Consider the following 17,046-nt stretch of genomic DNA (forward strand, 5'->3'; position numbering starts at 1 on the left):
GAATAAGCAAGTTTCTCCTGGGGAGTAAATAAACCCCTTCATGGAGTGAGGGAGCAGGGGTTGGGTCTTGAGAGTGTTGGGTAGAGGGACAGCAATTCCAAAGTCCTGAAGGCAGCAGAGTGCCAGGAATGTTCCAGAAATATCAGGAGATACATGCACGAGGGGGACTTTAGTAAATTTCAAAGCCTTACTGCCACATTATGTAGCATCTTTGGGTGTCCAGATACTATTATACATGAGATACTGAACCATTGCATGGTTTTAAGGTAGAAAGACAATGGCCTCAGTTGGATTCTCCTAAGATCACTAATGTATAAGGAAACCAGAGAGAAGGACAAAAGTAGGGAGGCCAAGCTAGAGAGCTTTTGTCATGACAGCACTGACAAAGAAAGAATGGATGGGATGACAGCAACTAGTTTTTGGATATATTTGAGGGATGATCCAGTAGGAGCTGCTGACAGATGCAGAATTAAGATGAAGGGGTTAAGGGTTAATCTCAACTTTGGATGTGACTACTCAAAGAATCTCATTATTCTTAATGCCTTAGCTTATGTGTCACTTACATTTATTGTTGTTTGGCAAAAGCTTATGGTTTAGCTTCATTCACAGTTTGAGTGTACAGTTCACCACAGCAAGGAATTCAGGGCAGCAAGAGCCAGCAGCAGCTGTCACATTGTGTCTGCTGTGAGGAAGAAGGGGAAGATGAAGGCTGGGGATCGGCTTTCTTGCTTCTTTTAGTTCAGCCTGCCACTCTAGACAAGGAGTAGTGTAACCCATTGGTTTGGTTGGGTTTTCTTACCTCACCTCAGTTAAGCTCATCAAGGAACTTCCTCACAGACACACCCACAGACGTGTCTCTGAGGTGATTCTCCATCCTGTCCCATCTAGAATGCTCGATTTCCAAATGATAATTGCTTTGGGGAAGGTTTATTGAGCAGGTTAAGGTGTGAAACATGAGATTGTGTTTTAACATTCAGCTTCCTGTGTTAAATGGTCACCAAAATGCAAGGGGATGATTGGGCAGAGAATGGACACCTGGGTGTTTTAAATGACTGGAGTCATTTGTAGACATGGAATTGGTTGAGGGCACTAAAGATAAAGCACAAGGAAGGAGAATCATTATCTCATGAGCACTTGAATTTTAAGAGGTTGCAGTGAATCAGGAGAAAGGTGAATGAGGCTATAGATTAAGGAATGTGGAACATGCTTTCTGTATGGGAAGCAGAAACAGTGCCTCTTAGAAGGCAGAGATTAAAAAATGACCATACTTCCTCCCATATAAGCACAAACCAGCCTCCCATATAAGCACAAACCAGTCCAAAGCTGCTTAGCTTTTGATCCAGACAAGACCAAGTACATTGTCATCTTTCCCTACACAGGATGTTTGATGCCAGTCTGGGATGGAAACCTTGTCTCGAGCTGGGGAGGGAGAAGGGAAAAGAGAGGTGGGGACCATGGAGGAGAAAGAGAAGAACTTTCTACTGGATTTATGCTTTGCCGATACACATTGTGAGGACAAAAGCAGCTGTGGAGACATTGCTCATAGCCTGGATGTGCCCAGTTCATGAGAATGGGAAGGAAATACAGGAAGGAGTACAGACAGTTTCAAGGACTCAAAGATTTTTTAGGTGGAGAAAAAGGAAGTGGAATATAATAGCTACTTTTTCTTGTTTAATGAAGAAAAATATTTGAATCGTTGTTAGGAAAATTCCAATGGATCTAGGAGGAGGGAGCTTGTACTGCTACCTGCGTAATAAGATGAGAGAATATTAATGAAGATGAAAACTCTGTGCTGATGAAGATGCTTGTTTGTGATGAGGGCACAGACATGATAGAAAGCAGTCAGTAGAAAAGTCAGGCTGTTTGAGTAGAAGGCAAGGTGGGTTAAGTACACAGATATAGAAGGGGCCCAAAGAAGTTTAGCTTTTTCTATGGAAAGCATGCCAGTTCAGTAGCCAAAGTTTAGATTGGGGAGGCACTCTCAGAGAGCTAAGGAGAAGAATAATTAGGTCTGCCCATGCATCCAGAAACAGTAAGGCCACATTACCAAGCTTCATCAATGTTGAATGTACTAGAACAACAGTCCTACTGTGATTTCTCAGTATGTTCTGGACCATTGAAGAAGTACACAGGTAAACTTGACTGCTGTTGAGGTATTGCCACCTGTGGCTGATGATACAACATAGGAATGAAGGAATGGAGGGTGTTTGGAGGAAAGATTTATAGTTTTTATAGTGTTTAAGCCAGTTGTTCCTAGTGCCTTGGATGGATGGGTCTACCAAGATTACCTCTTTAAAATTTGGACAAAGATGTAAAAACTGAAAGAGGCCCTGATTATAGGTTTTAAGAAAAATCTTCTTAAATATTGACACCAAAAATATGACAGAAATAGTATGGATGAAGTGTACCAAGAAAGAGCTAAAATTTTCCAAAAATGGAGGGTAACCTAGGAGTTGGTCAGAATGTATAGTTAAGAGTAGGAGTTAGAGATTGTAGCAGACCTATTTCACCTGGACTGGACACAGGCAGGGCTACTTTGAAGTAGAACAGCTGTGATAATCCACATGTAGCTTCCACCTAATTAAGCCTGGTAGGATCAGAGCGGGAAGGCTGATGGTGTCCCTTCTCTCTCTAAGGGCCTAGCAGTGACTCTAGAAGAGGTGAATGGCTGAATGTGAAGGGCTTACTCTGGATCTGACTTCCTTTGAGTCATCTGTGTCCTTGTAGTTAATTTCAGTAAACTTAGGGTTCATCAGGTTGGGCTTGGACAGATCCATGAAAAAGTAAACCTCCCCTAGTGTGAGTTACATAAGACACATATGCTCTCATGACATAAAATACAGTGCTGGAGGCATCTAAGGAACAGGGAAGGAAGAATAATGGTTCAAGGGAACAGTGGGGGTCACATAGGTCACTTTCCCTATTCCCAGGCCCAATGTTACATGATATGTGCAAAAGAGAAAAGTCTGCCACATGGAGTGTCTTGGGTTCCTAGTATATGTAGGAGAGAGCCATGATTTGTCCATCAAGAAGCACAGAAATGGTTCAGGGAAAATGTTGAGATTGCAGAAGTTTTGCTAATGGCTCACCCTGAATTCTGGAGTAGGCAAGGATTTTAGTGATTGGGCAGGGATAGAAGATGTGTGGGGGGGTTGGGGGGAGGGCAAGAAGGAGATCTCAGCCAGTAATTAAGTCAAAGCATGGATAAGCAGACTCCCCTAATTTGACATGTGATTAGGTACCTTACCAAATAACTCAGACCCACACATATCCAGCTAATGTGACCCAAATTAGATTTCCTGGCCTCTCCTTTGAAGTTGCATTAGGGAAATTACTTTGGGGAAATCACTGAAAGAATAGTAAATAGCTTATTTCCTTGAGTACTCCTTGGCTCACCCACCTTTGTATCTTATTGCAAACCATAATTGCTTCTTGCAGGACAAGCATATTTCCTATCCACAAAAGTGCCCTGAGTAGCGTGGAAAACCTAGAGAGTGAAATCTATTGAGAGCTGACTATGTCCAGCCTCTGCAAACAGCCCTCATTGCACGTACTTGCATGTACTTTGATATTCGCGGCATCCCTCTGGTACAGATGGTATTTATAGGTTCTGTTGCTTGATTCGATCACAAAGAACACTCGTAGGAAACAAACTGTCACATTGCTCCCAAACCCAGGTGTGTATATGACACCAAAAGGCAGGTTCTAACTATTCTGTTATGCTGCCTGGAAACAGTTATTACCTAGTGGTAGAGGTAATTTGCCCTTCCAATATGAGCCCTCACATGGTGTTCTGATTGTCCTCCTGAGAAGGTTTCCTACACATGTGCATGTGGGAGAATAGGGAGAGAAAAGCAGAGGAGGAGGGGAGATGGACCAACTACTTCTTCTTCCATCAGTAACCCCTCCTATTGCTTCTCTGGGGCAGAGGCCAGGAAGTGTCTTGGTGAATAATAACTAGTGATAGGTAAGATACCTTTGGCACAGTTGAAAGCATCAGTATGGCATCACTGCGTTATTTAAAATGAACAAAGGTTAATATAAATTAATTGTTACACAACCAGAGAGGGAATCAAATATGCATCGGAAGGAGAAGTGTCTTACATTGACTGATAGCCGGGGCTAGAGGGATGGCTGACTAGTTAGGAGTGCCTACTGATCTAGGGTTCACATCTCAGTACTTGTGACTCCTTACCCAGGGGACCTGACACCCTCTTCTAGCCTATCCTAACGTGAACAGATACATACCCATATACTTAACTTAAAATAAATCTTAGGGATAAAGCTATACCAAGCAACCCGGTATAATGCCAGCACCTGTGGTAGATAGAGTTCATGTCACTGAAGACCTGCCTTAATTCTTCTCGTGGAGGCAGATGACTAGCAGGGACAGGGTATTAGAAAATGGCAACTGCTTTGCCAAGGTGCTTTTATTAAAGTTCTGTTGAAACAATTCACAGTGGAGGGAAAGTGGTATATTTTTGACAGTGAAGTTTACGGGATAAAGAGCTATGGCTATGTCCATGCCTCTTTGACTTTTGAGCAGTCTCCAACTTGAACAAGTATCGAACATGCAGACTTGAGAAAGTAAATGGCTCAAATTTTATAAGCTGAGCTCTGGAGATCAAAGAGTGATTTAAGTGAATTGGTTGATATATCTGTGTTGACAAGGCATGACAAGTTATGCCTGTATAAGTATAGATCTGTGTCACAAGAAGAAAATATTATGAATTTTATGGTCTATTTTAGGCAGAGATTTATGAGTATGTTTGTGTCTGAGCTGCTTTCTGAGCATAATACACACGTATATCATGGTTTTCCTCACATGTTAAGTTGGTTTACAATGCATTACTCTCTTGCAGAATCCTTACTATTTTATATTAAATAATATCATCAGTTGACAGCCTTTACCCTCTTCATCCTCTACTTAGAAGTGTTATTAATAAGAAAAGTGTCCTTTTGTAGCTGTAATATGTTTCAGGCTTAAGAAAAACAGCAAGCAGCCCCCTCCCTTTTAATGAGGAAACTGGAGAATGTTTAATTTTCATCTACAGAAATAAAAAAAAAAAAAAAAGAGTTCTGTTTGCTATTAGCCCTAATGGCTTCAGGGAGGAAGCCACACTAAGGCCAAGGAATTAGTATTTTTAAAGTCTCCATTTACAGAGAGGGAGAGGGGAGGACAGGAGAGGACAGGAGAGGGGAGAGGGAGAGAGGAACAAAGAGAGGGAAGGAGGGGAAGGGAAGGAGAAAGAAAGAGGAACATATATGCAATGTTGTTTAGAACTTAAATCCCAGTATGTATAATTATTTCCCCGTTTCAAGCATTTTATATGACCAATTTTCATTCTTCTTCATAGCCAGTTTTATAAGTGGGTTTCTGGTTGTGTGATTCTTGGCAGAGTTGTGTTAACTTAATGAAACTTTATTCAGCTCACTATTTGTTTTTATTGGAGGGGTCTTTTTCATATCAAAAGCTAAAGTTGCGTTCAGATAGCTCTAGTGTATGGATAAGTTCTCTACTGATGCATCTATTACACAGATACCAGGAGCTTCATGGAGAAAGTAGGGAGTCTCTAATGAAGGCTTGGTCCCCCAAGAATAGTAGTCCCAGTGTGTACTCATTACAGAGCATATTCACACTGGGAGGAGGTGGGGACAGAGGTTAGCAGGGTTGCCAGGGGAATGACTCCAGTAAGTAGAGTCTACCCAGTACATTAGTTACCTTTTCCTCTTGTTGTGACAAAATACCTAAAAAGGCAACATAAGAAAATGAGCATTTAGTCCTGCTCACAGATTGAGCAGGGGGTACTGGGCACAAAGTGGTTGTTCATATTACCCACACTGTCAGGAAGACAAAGATAAATGCTGGTGCCCAGCTCCCTTTTTCCTTTCCAATTCACTCCAGATCTCATTCCATGGGCTGGTCCAGCCCACATCTAAGGCAGGTGTTCCTTCTTAGTTACCTATGGAGACACCCTTACAAGACTCACCCATACATGGTTTGTCTAAGTGAGTCAGGCTAACAATAAAGATTAACCACCCTAAGGGTCTTGTTTTGCTTTTTGCCTGTGGTGCCCCAGTGTGATACTTTGCAAGATGCTATTTGCCTACATATGTGGGGATCTTTTTTAGGGGGAGGGCTATATGCAGGGTGTTGTAGGCAGGCTTCCAGTGGCTCACTGAAAAAGAGATAGTGCTGCCACTGTCTACCTGACATCCGTTCCTGAGAATTTCGGAGGCATGGGAAATAAATTCCTTCAGGGTTTGTAGCAGGTCACCTGGTTTCCTTGGGTTAAACAAACATATCCCTTATACAACATCTCTACATTTTAGTCAACAGCTTGTTAACCAGTGGAGGCACCTGCTCCACTTGGGTGGCCTGAAGTCTGTGAGAATAGTGTTGTTTTAGCTACATATGGAAGAAAGTACAGAGGGAGGAGAATACTCTTCCGAGAAATGACCACTGGTGGGATGTCAGACTTCCTCTGCCCACTCCTTCCCATTCCTCACACTTTCATCCCTGCCCACGGATTTCACAGTTCATGAGGAATGAAAGAGATTTCAAAAGATCTTTTCTCTCGGACTTCTCTTGTACCCAGTCCATTAAAGGAGACATTTTCTTAACAGCAAGTCCAGCCTTGTTATGTTTTTCCCTCTGTGTTTTTGATAACCTTTATAGCAAAGAAGGATTTCCTTATGTTGAGTCTTTGTGCTCTTAATTAAAACAATTTTCTCCTTTCTTCTGCTGCCCCATGATGGAGAACAGCTGGTTACCATCACCTCACTACCCCCTTCGTCTTCTCCAAATGACTCACTCCCACTCCTTCAAACATGACTTACATATTACGTCCATTTCTTTTATCCATCAGGGGCCTCTTTTTCTTACATCTCCCTCCTTGAACTGTGAACTTGGTTCATGTATAAATGGATTTTAGTCAGTTTTAACAGCTCAGAGCCATGGAGGAAGAGAAAGTTTGCTTTTCAGTGCAGATAAAGCCCCCCCCCATTACTTATCATTTCCTAACTTCCCTTGTGTTACAAGAGTAAAATTCCATAGTAACGATAAAGATGAGAGGAGTGTGATCTCATAAGAAAAACAAGCTCCCTCTCAAATAAAAAATACAATTAAAGGTATTCCCCCAATTATTCATCTTAACGAGCTTACTTTGATTTATATGGTCAGAGATGTCCACATCGGAACAAGGCAGCCATGCTCTTCAAAAACTTCATGTTCTCCCTAGTGCCAGACAATCCATTTTCTCTGTCTGCAAAGTGACTCTTTACAACTGTTCCTCAAACAGCTATCTGTGTCCCTTGCCTGATCTTTTACATCCTGGCATATGAAGTGATTAGCAATAAGCCCATTAGTGAAGCTCTTATCCTTGGCCCACACTAGCCTTTCGCGATTATATTTTTTTCTCTGGATTTTCTGTGATTCCTCTTCTGGGTCTATTGCTCTATTTCTATGCAGCTATTCTAGGAAATGGAGATGCACTGGACATCAGTGATGCTATGCCAGGAGAAGACAAATGGTTGTAAGCTGCCATGATCGCTCAGGCAGTAAAGTGCTTGCCCCAGAAGCATGAGGATCTGAGTCTGAGTTTGATTCCCATTACCCACATTAAACGTTGGGTGTAGTGGCACATTATTTGTAATCCCAGGTAGAGACAGGTAGATCATCGTTGTGCTCTGGCTGGACACCCTGGCAGAACCAGTGGCCTCCATGTCCCAGTGAGATACTTGTCTCAAGAAACAGTTGGGCAGAATCTGAAGGAAAACATCAGAAATTGATTTCTGCTCTCCACATGTGTTTAAGTAAAAGTGCATGTAAACACAAATATATGCATACACACACACACACACACACACACACACACACACACACACAAGTGCGTGCGCACGCAGCAACTTAAAATGCATTTTTGTTGTTGTTATCATTTTCTTTTTTTTTTTTTTAACTTTCTCTCACACAATACATCTGGACCACAGTTTTCCCTCCCTTCACTCCTCCCAGCCACCCCTCTTCTCCCCTCTCCCCCAGATCTACTTCTCCTCCCTTAAAAAAAAAAAAAAAGAGCAGGCCTCTCAGGGATATCCACCAAAAATTCTGCATGAAAAGTTGCAATAAGATTGGGCACAAACCGTCATATTAATTCTGGACAAAGCAAACCAGGAGGAGGAAAAGGGTCCTAAAGGCAGGCAAAGGAGTCAGAAACACTTTCTTCTACTCCCACTGTTAGGAGTTCCACAAAAATACCAAGCTACACAACCAGAACATATATGCTGAGAATGTAAGTCAGACCCATGCAGGATTTATGATTGCCATATCTGTCTCTGTGAGCATCTATGAACACTGCTTAGTTGATGCTGTGGGCCATGTTTTCCTGGTTTCTTCAACCCCTATGGCTCGTATAATCCCTCTCACTAGGGTCACCCTCATAGATTCCAGGGAGTTGCCACTGTGCTAGGTTTCCACATTGCCTCCTGCCTAATGCCTACAGTGTGTTTTACCTCGTGAAAACAAGTCTGGTTTTCTTTATTATCATCATTCTAAGAAATCCTTATTGTTTCCATGATAGGATGGTGGTTAGGCAGCTAGAAGGTAAAATCCTTAGGTTTGTTTTTCTTGTTAACTATGTCATTTTAGTTTGATGCTTCCTCCTTCTCTAGTCCATGTTTAAAGAGATGATTTGAAGGGTACTCACAGATATTTGCAGAGTTAAATTGAAATGGTTGACTAATCAATACTTGTAAGGAGTGATTCCTGGAGCTATCTCTTTTGTGTGGGAAACCTTCTCAGCTATCTTTGGAGCTTTATTGTATCATCCAGTACAAACCATTATATTTATTAACCATTTGATGACATTCTAAGTCAGTTGTGGTAGTTCTGTGGTAGGCAAGTTCTGTGGTAGGCAGCTACAATTTTTGTGGCTAATCATTATTAACCACAGAATCACTAGGGAAAGTCATGGCATTGTCTTTTATGACATACATGCATGCACACACACACAAGATACTCTCACATATACAGGCACATATGCTGTATGCATGTTCTAATTAGTTTTTATTATCAACTTGACACACCTGGGTAGAATTTGAAGAATTGCCTCTTTTTGATTGGCCTTTGAACATATCTACGGGGCATTTTCTTGATTGCCAATGGATACAGGAATACTCAGACCACTGTGGGTGGTGCTATCCCTGGGAAGATGTGAAAGAAAGCTGTATGAGACATCCAGAGAATAAACTAGTAAAGCAGCTTTCCTCAGGGTTATTACTTCACATTCCTGCCTTAAGCTCCTGTCCTGACTTCCCTCAGTGATGGATCATGACCAGAAAGTATAAGATGAAACCTTTTCCTCTTTTAGTCATGGTGTTTATCATTGCAATAGAAAAGCAAACAAGTAAAATGTAATATATTAGCATCTTATTTCTCCATTACTTTTTTTTCTGAAATAAGGCCCCACAGACCTAATAAAGCAGATTTTGGAAACATAGTAAGAATTTCATTCTCTCAGCTACATTTTATTTGAACATATTATTGTGTTAAATAATATCAAGAACCTCAGTGGTTAAAATGTTGAGACTGTTCTTTAACAGTTTCTGGGGAAAATTCCCATTTCCGTTATTTTATGGCTAGCCATCCTCTATTGCTAGTTTGTTTTGGCATATCATACTCTTGGAGTGTTTTCTTAAATGCAACAAGAAATCTTCATTAGGCCCAATTGACCGTACCCACCTTGGCACAGAAATAGTTTTAGTGAGGACATCTCTCCATAGGCTGGATCCAAAAAGGATTAAGGAATTACCTTTCTCTGAAAGAATTAGAGTCCAGGAAAATTTTAATTGGGGTCAAATGGGTTTCCTGTTCCTTTTTATGTCAGTTTTTATACTTTTTGGCATGCATTCAGTTGCTGCATTGATTCCGAATATCTGCTTACACAATTCCAAATATAAGTACTATACACAAGACACATTGTAATGCAAGCTGAGACCTTTGGACAATTTCCCATGTGGGCTTTACTCTGGAATCATTTGCTATTGATCTTTCAAGACAAAGTATAGTTATCACAATTATGTTTCCATTGACACAGTTTTCTTTGGAATTAATTGTTCTATGACGTTGTTCTGTGAAAAAAAAGGGCAATTTTTAAACCTTACGGTTTTATAGTGTGGACATATATGTGTGATCAGCTGTAAGTGTGAATACATCTAAAATACAGGAAGAAGATCAAGAGTGGACAATATTGCGTGATAAAGAAGGGTGGGTGGGCAAAGGGGTGCATTGGACATGAAAGAGGAAACATGTCTGTCTGTGGGGAACTATGAGTGGAAGATAAGTGCAGAGGAGAGGGGGATCTAGGGAAAGGAACCAAAAAGCATGCTTTAATCAAAAATGCTGTAATGGCATGTAACACATGATAAAGTGACTTACAGATAAGCATTGCGGTCCCACAGTCAAATCTTGGGCAGTTTCTGTATTTTTACTAACTATTTGTTCTTTAATTTCTGAGGATGTCTAGAGGTCCAATTAGAAATTATCATATCAAGTAGCTTAAACCTATTCAGAAAAACAAATATCACATATTTTCTCTCAATTCTCAATTCTTTTATACATACACACACATACGTACATATGTACATGTATGTAGTGATGTCGTAAAAATAGAAATAAAACTATTTTGGAGAACAGAGGGGACTAAGGAAGGACTAAAATGGACTAAAGGTAGGGAGAGAAAGGGGAAATAAGGGATTGAGGCAGATCTGCTCAACATATAATACATATGTATGCATGTATGACAATGCCTATGATGCCTGTTTACCCTGTTCATTTCTGCACTTCACATTGTTCTGCACATAAAGAGAATTATTTAGTAAAATTTATGTGAGTGAACTAGTGATTAATAAATAAACAATAACACCCAGTCTGCTTTTAAAGTATTACTGAACCCTAATGGGTGGCCAGACTGTTGTTCCCAGTTCTCCGGTATGATGTCCATTCATTGTAATGTTTTTCAGCTTAAAGCATCTATAGTGGAATTTCTGTAGGAAGCTGAGAGCATAGACTGTGATTGCTTTAGGAACCTAATAGGGAGAGTTAGAAGAAAACTGATAGCAATGAAAATGGTCAAAGTCCACACCCTTCCCCACTGGAGGTGCTGGAAGCATAGCTCCCTAAAATTGTTCTTGCTTATGGGTGTGGCTTAGTGGGGACACACAGCATTGAACAGAATGGAAGGCCTGTATGGCAGTGGCTGCCGGAACACGATCCAAGCCCTTGCATGCACTGTGACCAGTGCCCACACTGCTCCTGCCGTTTTATGTAGCTCAATGATATTTAGCTTTGACTTCGAAATTTAGTTTTTACATCCTTATGCAAAAACCATAACATTGTGGCTTTCCTTCTAAAGAAAGTCATTGAATGAGGATGACCCAGAGAAGTACATCTATGCTTATCACCCACTTTCAACAAAGAACATTCTTTGAGTTTTCTTTCCTATTTGTCTTAACTGACTTTAGGACATATATCCTTTTTTTTTTTTTTTTTTTTTTTAATTTTCAAAAGGTCGCATTTTTTCCCCAATTTTAAAAACTTTTAAATGTGCTTTTTTCATAATAAAAAACTGCCTCAGTTTTTCTCTCCTTCCTTCAGTTCTTGATAAAAGCAGTAATTAAAATTTAACCGCAAGGAGAGATACTTTCAATGAATTTAATGAAAGTCAGATTCAAAAATCAAATGCAATGAACATTCAGCAGCTTGTCTTTATGCATAAGTCCTGAGTTGCTGAGCCCAGGGTTGCTGTGGCAAGTGTGCATCCCGTCACTGCAGGGACCGTCCAGTCAAGACTGTATCCTAACTTCCTAGGATATATGGTAGAAGAAAGAATGGCTGCTACGGAGACAGTTCAGAGAGCTTTGGGAGAAACTGTTCAGTTTGATCTTCTGAGTTAACTTTCTAAGACTGAGTGATGGGGATGACTCTTTGGAAAGGATACAGTGAAAGCCAGTGCACCAGATGCTTTATTAAATCATACATAACATACCACCACAGGAGTGTGTGCTCCAGAATCTCCAAATGCCCTCCTTGCTACATCAGATATGGTGGGAGTTACAGAAGCCAGCAAAATGTGAGACCAGAATACATGCAGATTGAGGCTAACTTCTGACTTCCCCCTCATTTGTGTCTTGGGTTGAAGATGAAAGATAGACTAGTGGACCATTTGGTCTTCTGTTGGTGAACTAACAAGTAGATTAGAAGGGGATCATCATGGTACCATTCAACTTTAAACATGTGCAGGTTGTATGGCATCAACTATTGCAATAGCATGTTCAAGGTCAATGGAATGAAAAAGAGGCCAGAGGACAACTTAGAGACACCTAGAAAAAAAAGAGACCACAGTTTGCTGCGACACTGTCACTTTGTCTGAGCCTGTTAAGATTACTCCATGGCTGCCTACAACCTGTACTCTCAGCCCTTTTCAATCAAGTGTGGATGGCTTATGTGTGGAGTGATAGCTGAGAGGCAAGTTTAAAACTAGATTAAACTATGCTTTCTATTAGCCTTACCTGGGGAGGCAAGCAAAATGTAGGATGGAATAATATCTCTGTAACTTTTAAGAACTATTGAACACCAACTCAGCCAGGGAAAATGCAGTCTTGTTTTTTTTTTTAATCTCCTCATTCTCAGTGTGTTCATCTGTGTGGTCTGTAAGAAGGCTACCTTCTTAGTTTTTTAATTTCATGGGTTTTCATATGCAAAAACCTGTCATTAATTCTGTGATCGTACTGACATAGTTTAAAAGGAAAGAAAAATCCCAGATCCCATTCTGTCTTCAATGCCAAGAAGATATCAGGTTCCAAGCTGCATGTCAAGGTTTGAGACTTATTGGATAAATCATCTGTCATCTTGATCAATTTCCTGGCTCCTGTTGTAATTTCACTTACAGGGAATTTCCTCTGATCTCTCCTCTAACAACAACTTATCTTCAGTTTGCTTTTCACAAACCAAGCTCCACCTCCTAGATGCATACTTAGACCTCCAATTACTTATTCGTCACATCTGTTCTTATGACAGATGCAAAATAAGCATAAAAAGGTGAAAGCCTTGTCCTGTCAGAATATGAATATATAATCAATTTCCTCAGTGGATGGGTACTTTCCATTCTACTAACCTCACGTCATATGCTTGGTAAAAGAAAGAATAAACTAACTCAGATTCCATAGTAAATTTTAGTTTACATTTGTCAGTACTTTAAAGTAATGTATGTTGATTATATGACACTGCTTGGGATCTAGGGATGAGTAGGTCCATATCCAATGCCAAGGCACAGTCATTTATAGATTTTTTTTATTAAGTGCATTTCATTTTCCCTTAATAATGTATACATCATTTTATCAGAATCAAATATTTAGAGAAAGCCTTTTTGACCCAGAGAATCATGTCAAGATCAACAGGTGTGATGGGACAGTAGCTGAAGTGTAGGGTTACTGGTAGTGTTGAATTTTGTTTTGAAGGAAGGATAAAGAGAAGGCTAGTAGTCTGTGGTTATGTAAGGCCTAGTTTGAGAATATATTTCATGATATTCATAGGGCCTGACTCCCCACCCCCACCCTGCAAACCTGCATTTTGGACTCTGCATTGAACACAGTCTTATAAATTGCTGTGTTGTCATTACAAATGAACATAGGACAATAGTAGAGCTACAACATAAGCATTGACACTAGAGTTCCTGATATCTGGGGTATCCTAGGTCAGAGGTCACGAGGGAGCATGGAAACAGCCACAGCTGCTCTCTTCCAGAAGAGCACATAGGTGCTCCTGGCCCTCACAGCAGGTGGGTAATGAAAAGGGCACAAAGGTTTGTGGACCTTTAGTCAGAACTTGTTATTATTTGATCCCCCTGCACTGAAGTTTACATCTGGAAGGTTGATGATTCTTGGCCAATGAGATGGCTCAGTCAGTAAAGACACCTATTGCCAAGTCTGAGGATCCAGGTTGGATCTCTAGGGCTCACATGGTAAGAGAGAATTGACTTCTTGCAAGTTGTCCTGTGACCTCCACACAAGGACTGTGGCATGCCTGCACTCATATACATACAAGCAAAGTCAAACAAGGAAACTTTCAAAGTTCTTTTGTAAATTTACTATTAAAAGTGTTTCCTAAACAAATAGATAGTGAATTTGAATTTACATGTTCAGTGCACTGAAGCAATTTCCTATATTCTGCGAGTTTCTCATTATTTGTGGGCTGCATTTGGCTCTCCATTAACCCGGTCAGTAAATTTTCATTTTCCTGAGTGGATACACTACCAAGAATGTGCAAGTTATAAAGCATATTTGCTAATGGCTACTTTAGTCTTAGCTGGACTTTTATTATGTCTATTGGAGTTAGTTGGCCCAGCTAAGATTATATATTGTGTCCGCCACCTTTCTGTCACCTCCTTGGTTGGTCACACATAGAGGCTTCAGAATATTAAGAGCGGCATTGGTGTAATCTGTGGACAAATAGATCTATATAGTACATCTATCTTTGGAGTGTGATCTGATGGTATGGATTGGAAAAGAAGCTTTGGTGAAGTATCAGCAACCATACCAGTGCAGTAGATGTTTCAAGGGAAGTAGCATGGTGCCCACTGTTTCCTCAGGTTAGGTTATAAAGGAGTCTTTACTAGAACATCTAGACTGTCTACTGACTTTGCAAAAAGCTGTCATGCAGTATCAAGCAGAAAAAAGTCATCTGATCTTTAATTCACAGACTTCTGTCCTTATGTGCACATCCAACATTTTTACAGTTTTTATTTTTGTGTGTGTGTGTGTGCATGTGCATGTGTGCATGCATGCGTCTCTGCGTGTGTGTGTGTGTGTGTGTGTGTGTGTGTGTGTGTGTGAGAGAGAGAGAGAGAGAGAGAGAGAGAGAGAGAGAGAGAGAGAGAGAGAGAGAACTTGCCTGTAGAGTTTAGAAAAGGCCATCAGACCCTGTGGAATTAGAATTATAAGCAGTTCTGTTCCAACCCTCACAGGTACTGGGAACCAAGCCTGGGTGTTTTAAAAGAGGACAAAGCCCCCATAACTGAACATCTTTCCAGAAGCATACACCAAAATGTGTTTAGAGTTGTACTTCCTGGTTCTGATATTCTGCCACTTAGTAACCTACCTAATCATCTAAGCCCTATTAACTTTATACTTAGTATATCAAACATAGTGCAGCTAATTATAGTTCTTAAAATGTGGAAATTTGTTCATAAATCTTCACATTGGAGGCTAGTAATTTTGGTGGAAACAGTCAGCTATGGGACTGGACTAGCCTGGGATCCCAAGTATGATCTTGTTGTCTGTAACAGTATGTGACTTTCTTAACCTTTCTGAACTCTAGCTTTCTGCCCTATTTGGAAATGACATATTTTTCTTACAACAAACTCTAAGAACTAACTGAGATCCCATATGTAAAGTTTCTCAAAACATAATTAAGAGTAATTAACATTTTTGCTAAATATGTTCATTTTGGCTTCCTAATTACTTTCAGTATTAAAACAAAACTCAATTACCTCTGATTTCAAAAGAACTTTTCAATTAATTACATGTTCATTTCTAGGTGGGGTATGCTAGTCTTCCAAAAACGAGTCTTATGTAAAGAGTGTATCCATTTTGGACATTTTGAACTACAATAACTGTTTTTTTTTCTTTTACTGGGGGTATGTGCTGGTTATTGATAACTAAACAGTGTTTATTCTACACTTTTCTTAAAAAGTCTGTTCAGAGCTTCCTTCCCCTAGCTGTCATCACTTGGAAAGTAGTCTTGACTTTTCTTTTACCCAGTGCCCTTAAAAGTCTTGTTCTGAGCTCTGACAATATGTTCTCGAGTTATTTTCTTCCATGGAACTTCCTCTTGCCTCCTGCCTTTGACATATGCCTCCCTTCTGCCATGCACCCTGCCACTTTCTTACTTTGCTTCTACAGATCTCTCCCCTTCCTCCAGTGCATGAATAGTAGGGGCCTCCTTGTCCTCCTGCCCAGAACCTCCCAGCCAGAGGACACCTGAAGGAAGAGCTAGTAGAGTCTTCTCCTTTGCCCCTGCACAGAGCAACCCCAATGGAGGACAGATGAAGGAAGAGCTCCAAGGCAAATGGACAGAGCAGTGGCCTCTGTCTGCTCCTTAATTGCCCATTTCAGAAGTATATCAGTTTTCAATAGCAGTGTTTAGAGAGAAATTGTCCTATATGGGATAGGTCAAAGGAAGGCCAGAACCTGACAAAAATGGGCAAAACTCATGTTTTCTGAGAGGGTAAATAAAATTGATAGTACTTATGCCATAGGAAGGGAAACAGCCTGGGGTACCATGGAGTCTCCAAGGGCTGCAGGGTAGAAGAGTCAGTTTTAGTCTGTGGACCTGGATTTGTTTAAAACGATTTCACTCACCGAGATGGTTCCAATGTAGGATCTGCATATGCAGATAGACATGGTGTGTGCATTGATCCCCAAACTCCTACATGTTATTTGTATGCCATACACTTTTTCTAAGACACAGACCCGCATGCAAGTGGGAATGAAAGCCTGGCTCCTAGAGTAAAATGGAACTGTGTCCACAGTTACTAAATGATCCCTTCCCTTTGAATCCAGATCTGTCTCCTCGTACTGTGCTATTTTGCTATATTTTAAGTATCCATTTTCAACTAGAGAAAGCTCCAAGTGAGTTAATTACAGTGGGTGTAAAAAAAGGAATTCAAATTAGTAATATCATTATCTCTCTCTGCTTCTAGTGTGTACGAAGCAGGTAATGGATGAAGTCTCTTCCACTCGAGACTGCAGCCTTACAAACACAGCAGTGCAAAACAAGCTGGTGTCTACCTTCCAGCAGCACACCAAGAAGGCACTGAAACAGGTAAGAGGCTTCCTTTTGCACTAAACTTTTCATCTGTGCCTGCAGAAGGTCACGGGTGTGGTGTGGGCCAAATAAGGTAACTAGGAACCTAAAATCAGAAAGTAACAGAGGCTCTCTGGATTTGTCTGTTGCTGTAATATTTAATAGATTAATTTTACTATAGATTG

At 40.5% G+C, this 17,046-nt stretch overlaps 1 protein-coding gene across 1 annotated transcript in view; it reads left to right on the forward strand.

The window, feature by feature from the left end:
* Positions 1-17,046, forward strand: part of Asxl3 (ASXL transcriptional regulator 3) — a 172,883-nt gene that overhangs the window by 73,071 nt on the left and 82,766 nt on the right. Inside the window, exon 5 of the mRNA XM_051202076.1 lies at positions 16,758-16,879. Coding sequence (XP_051058033.1) covers positions 16,758-16,879 — 122 coding nt within the window. The remainder of the gene's footprint in view (positions 1-16,757; positions 16,880-17,046) is intronic.

This window comes from Phodopus roborovskii, unplaced genomic scaffold, assembly GCF_943737965.1.
Source record: "Phodopus roborovskii unplaced genomic scaffold, PHOROB, whole genome shotgun sequence".
NCBI classification, from domain to species: Eukaryota; Metazoa; Chordata; class Mammalia; order Rodentia; family Cricetidae; genus Phodopus; species Phodopus roborovskii.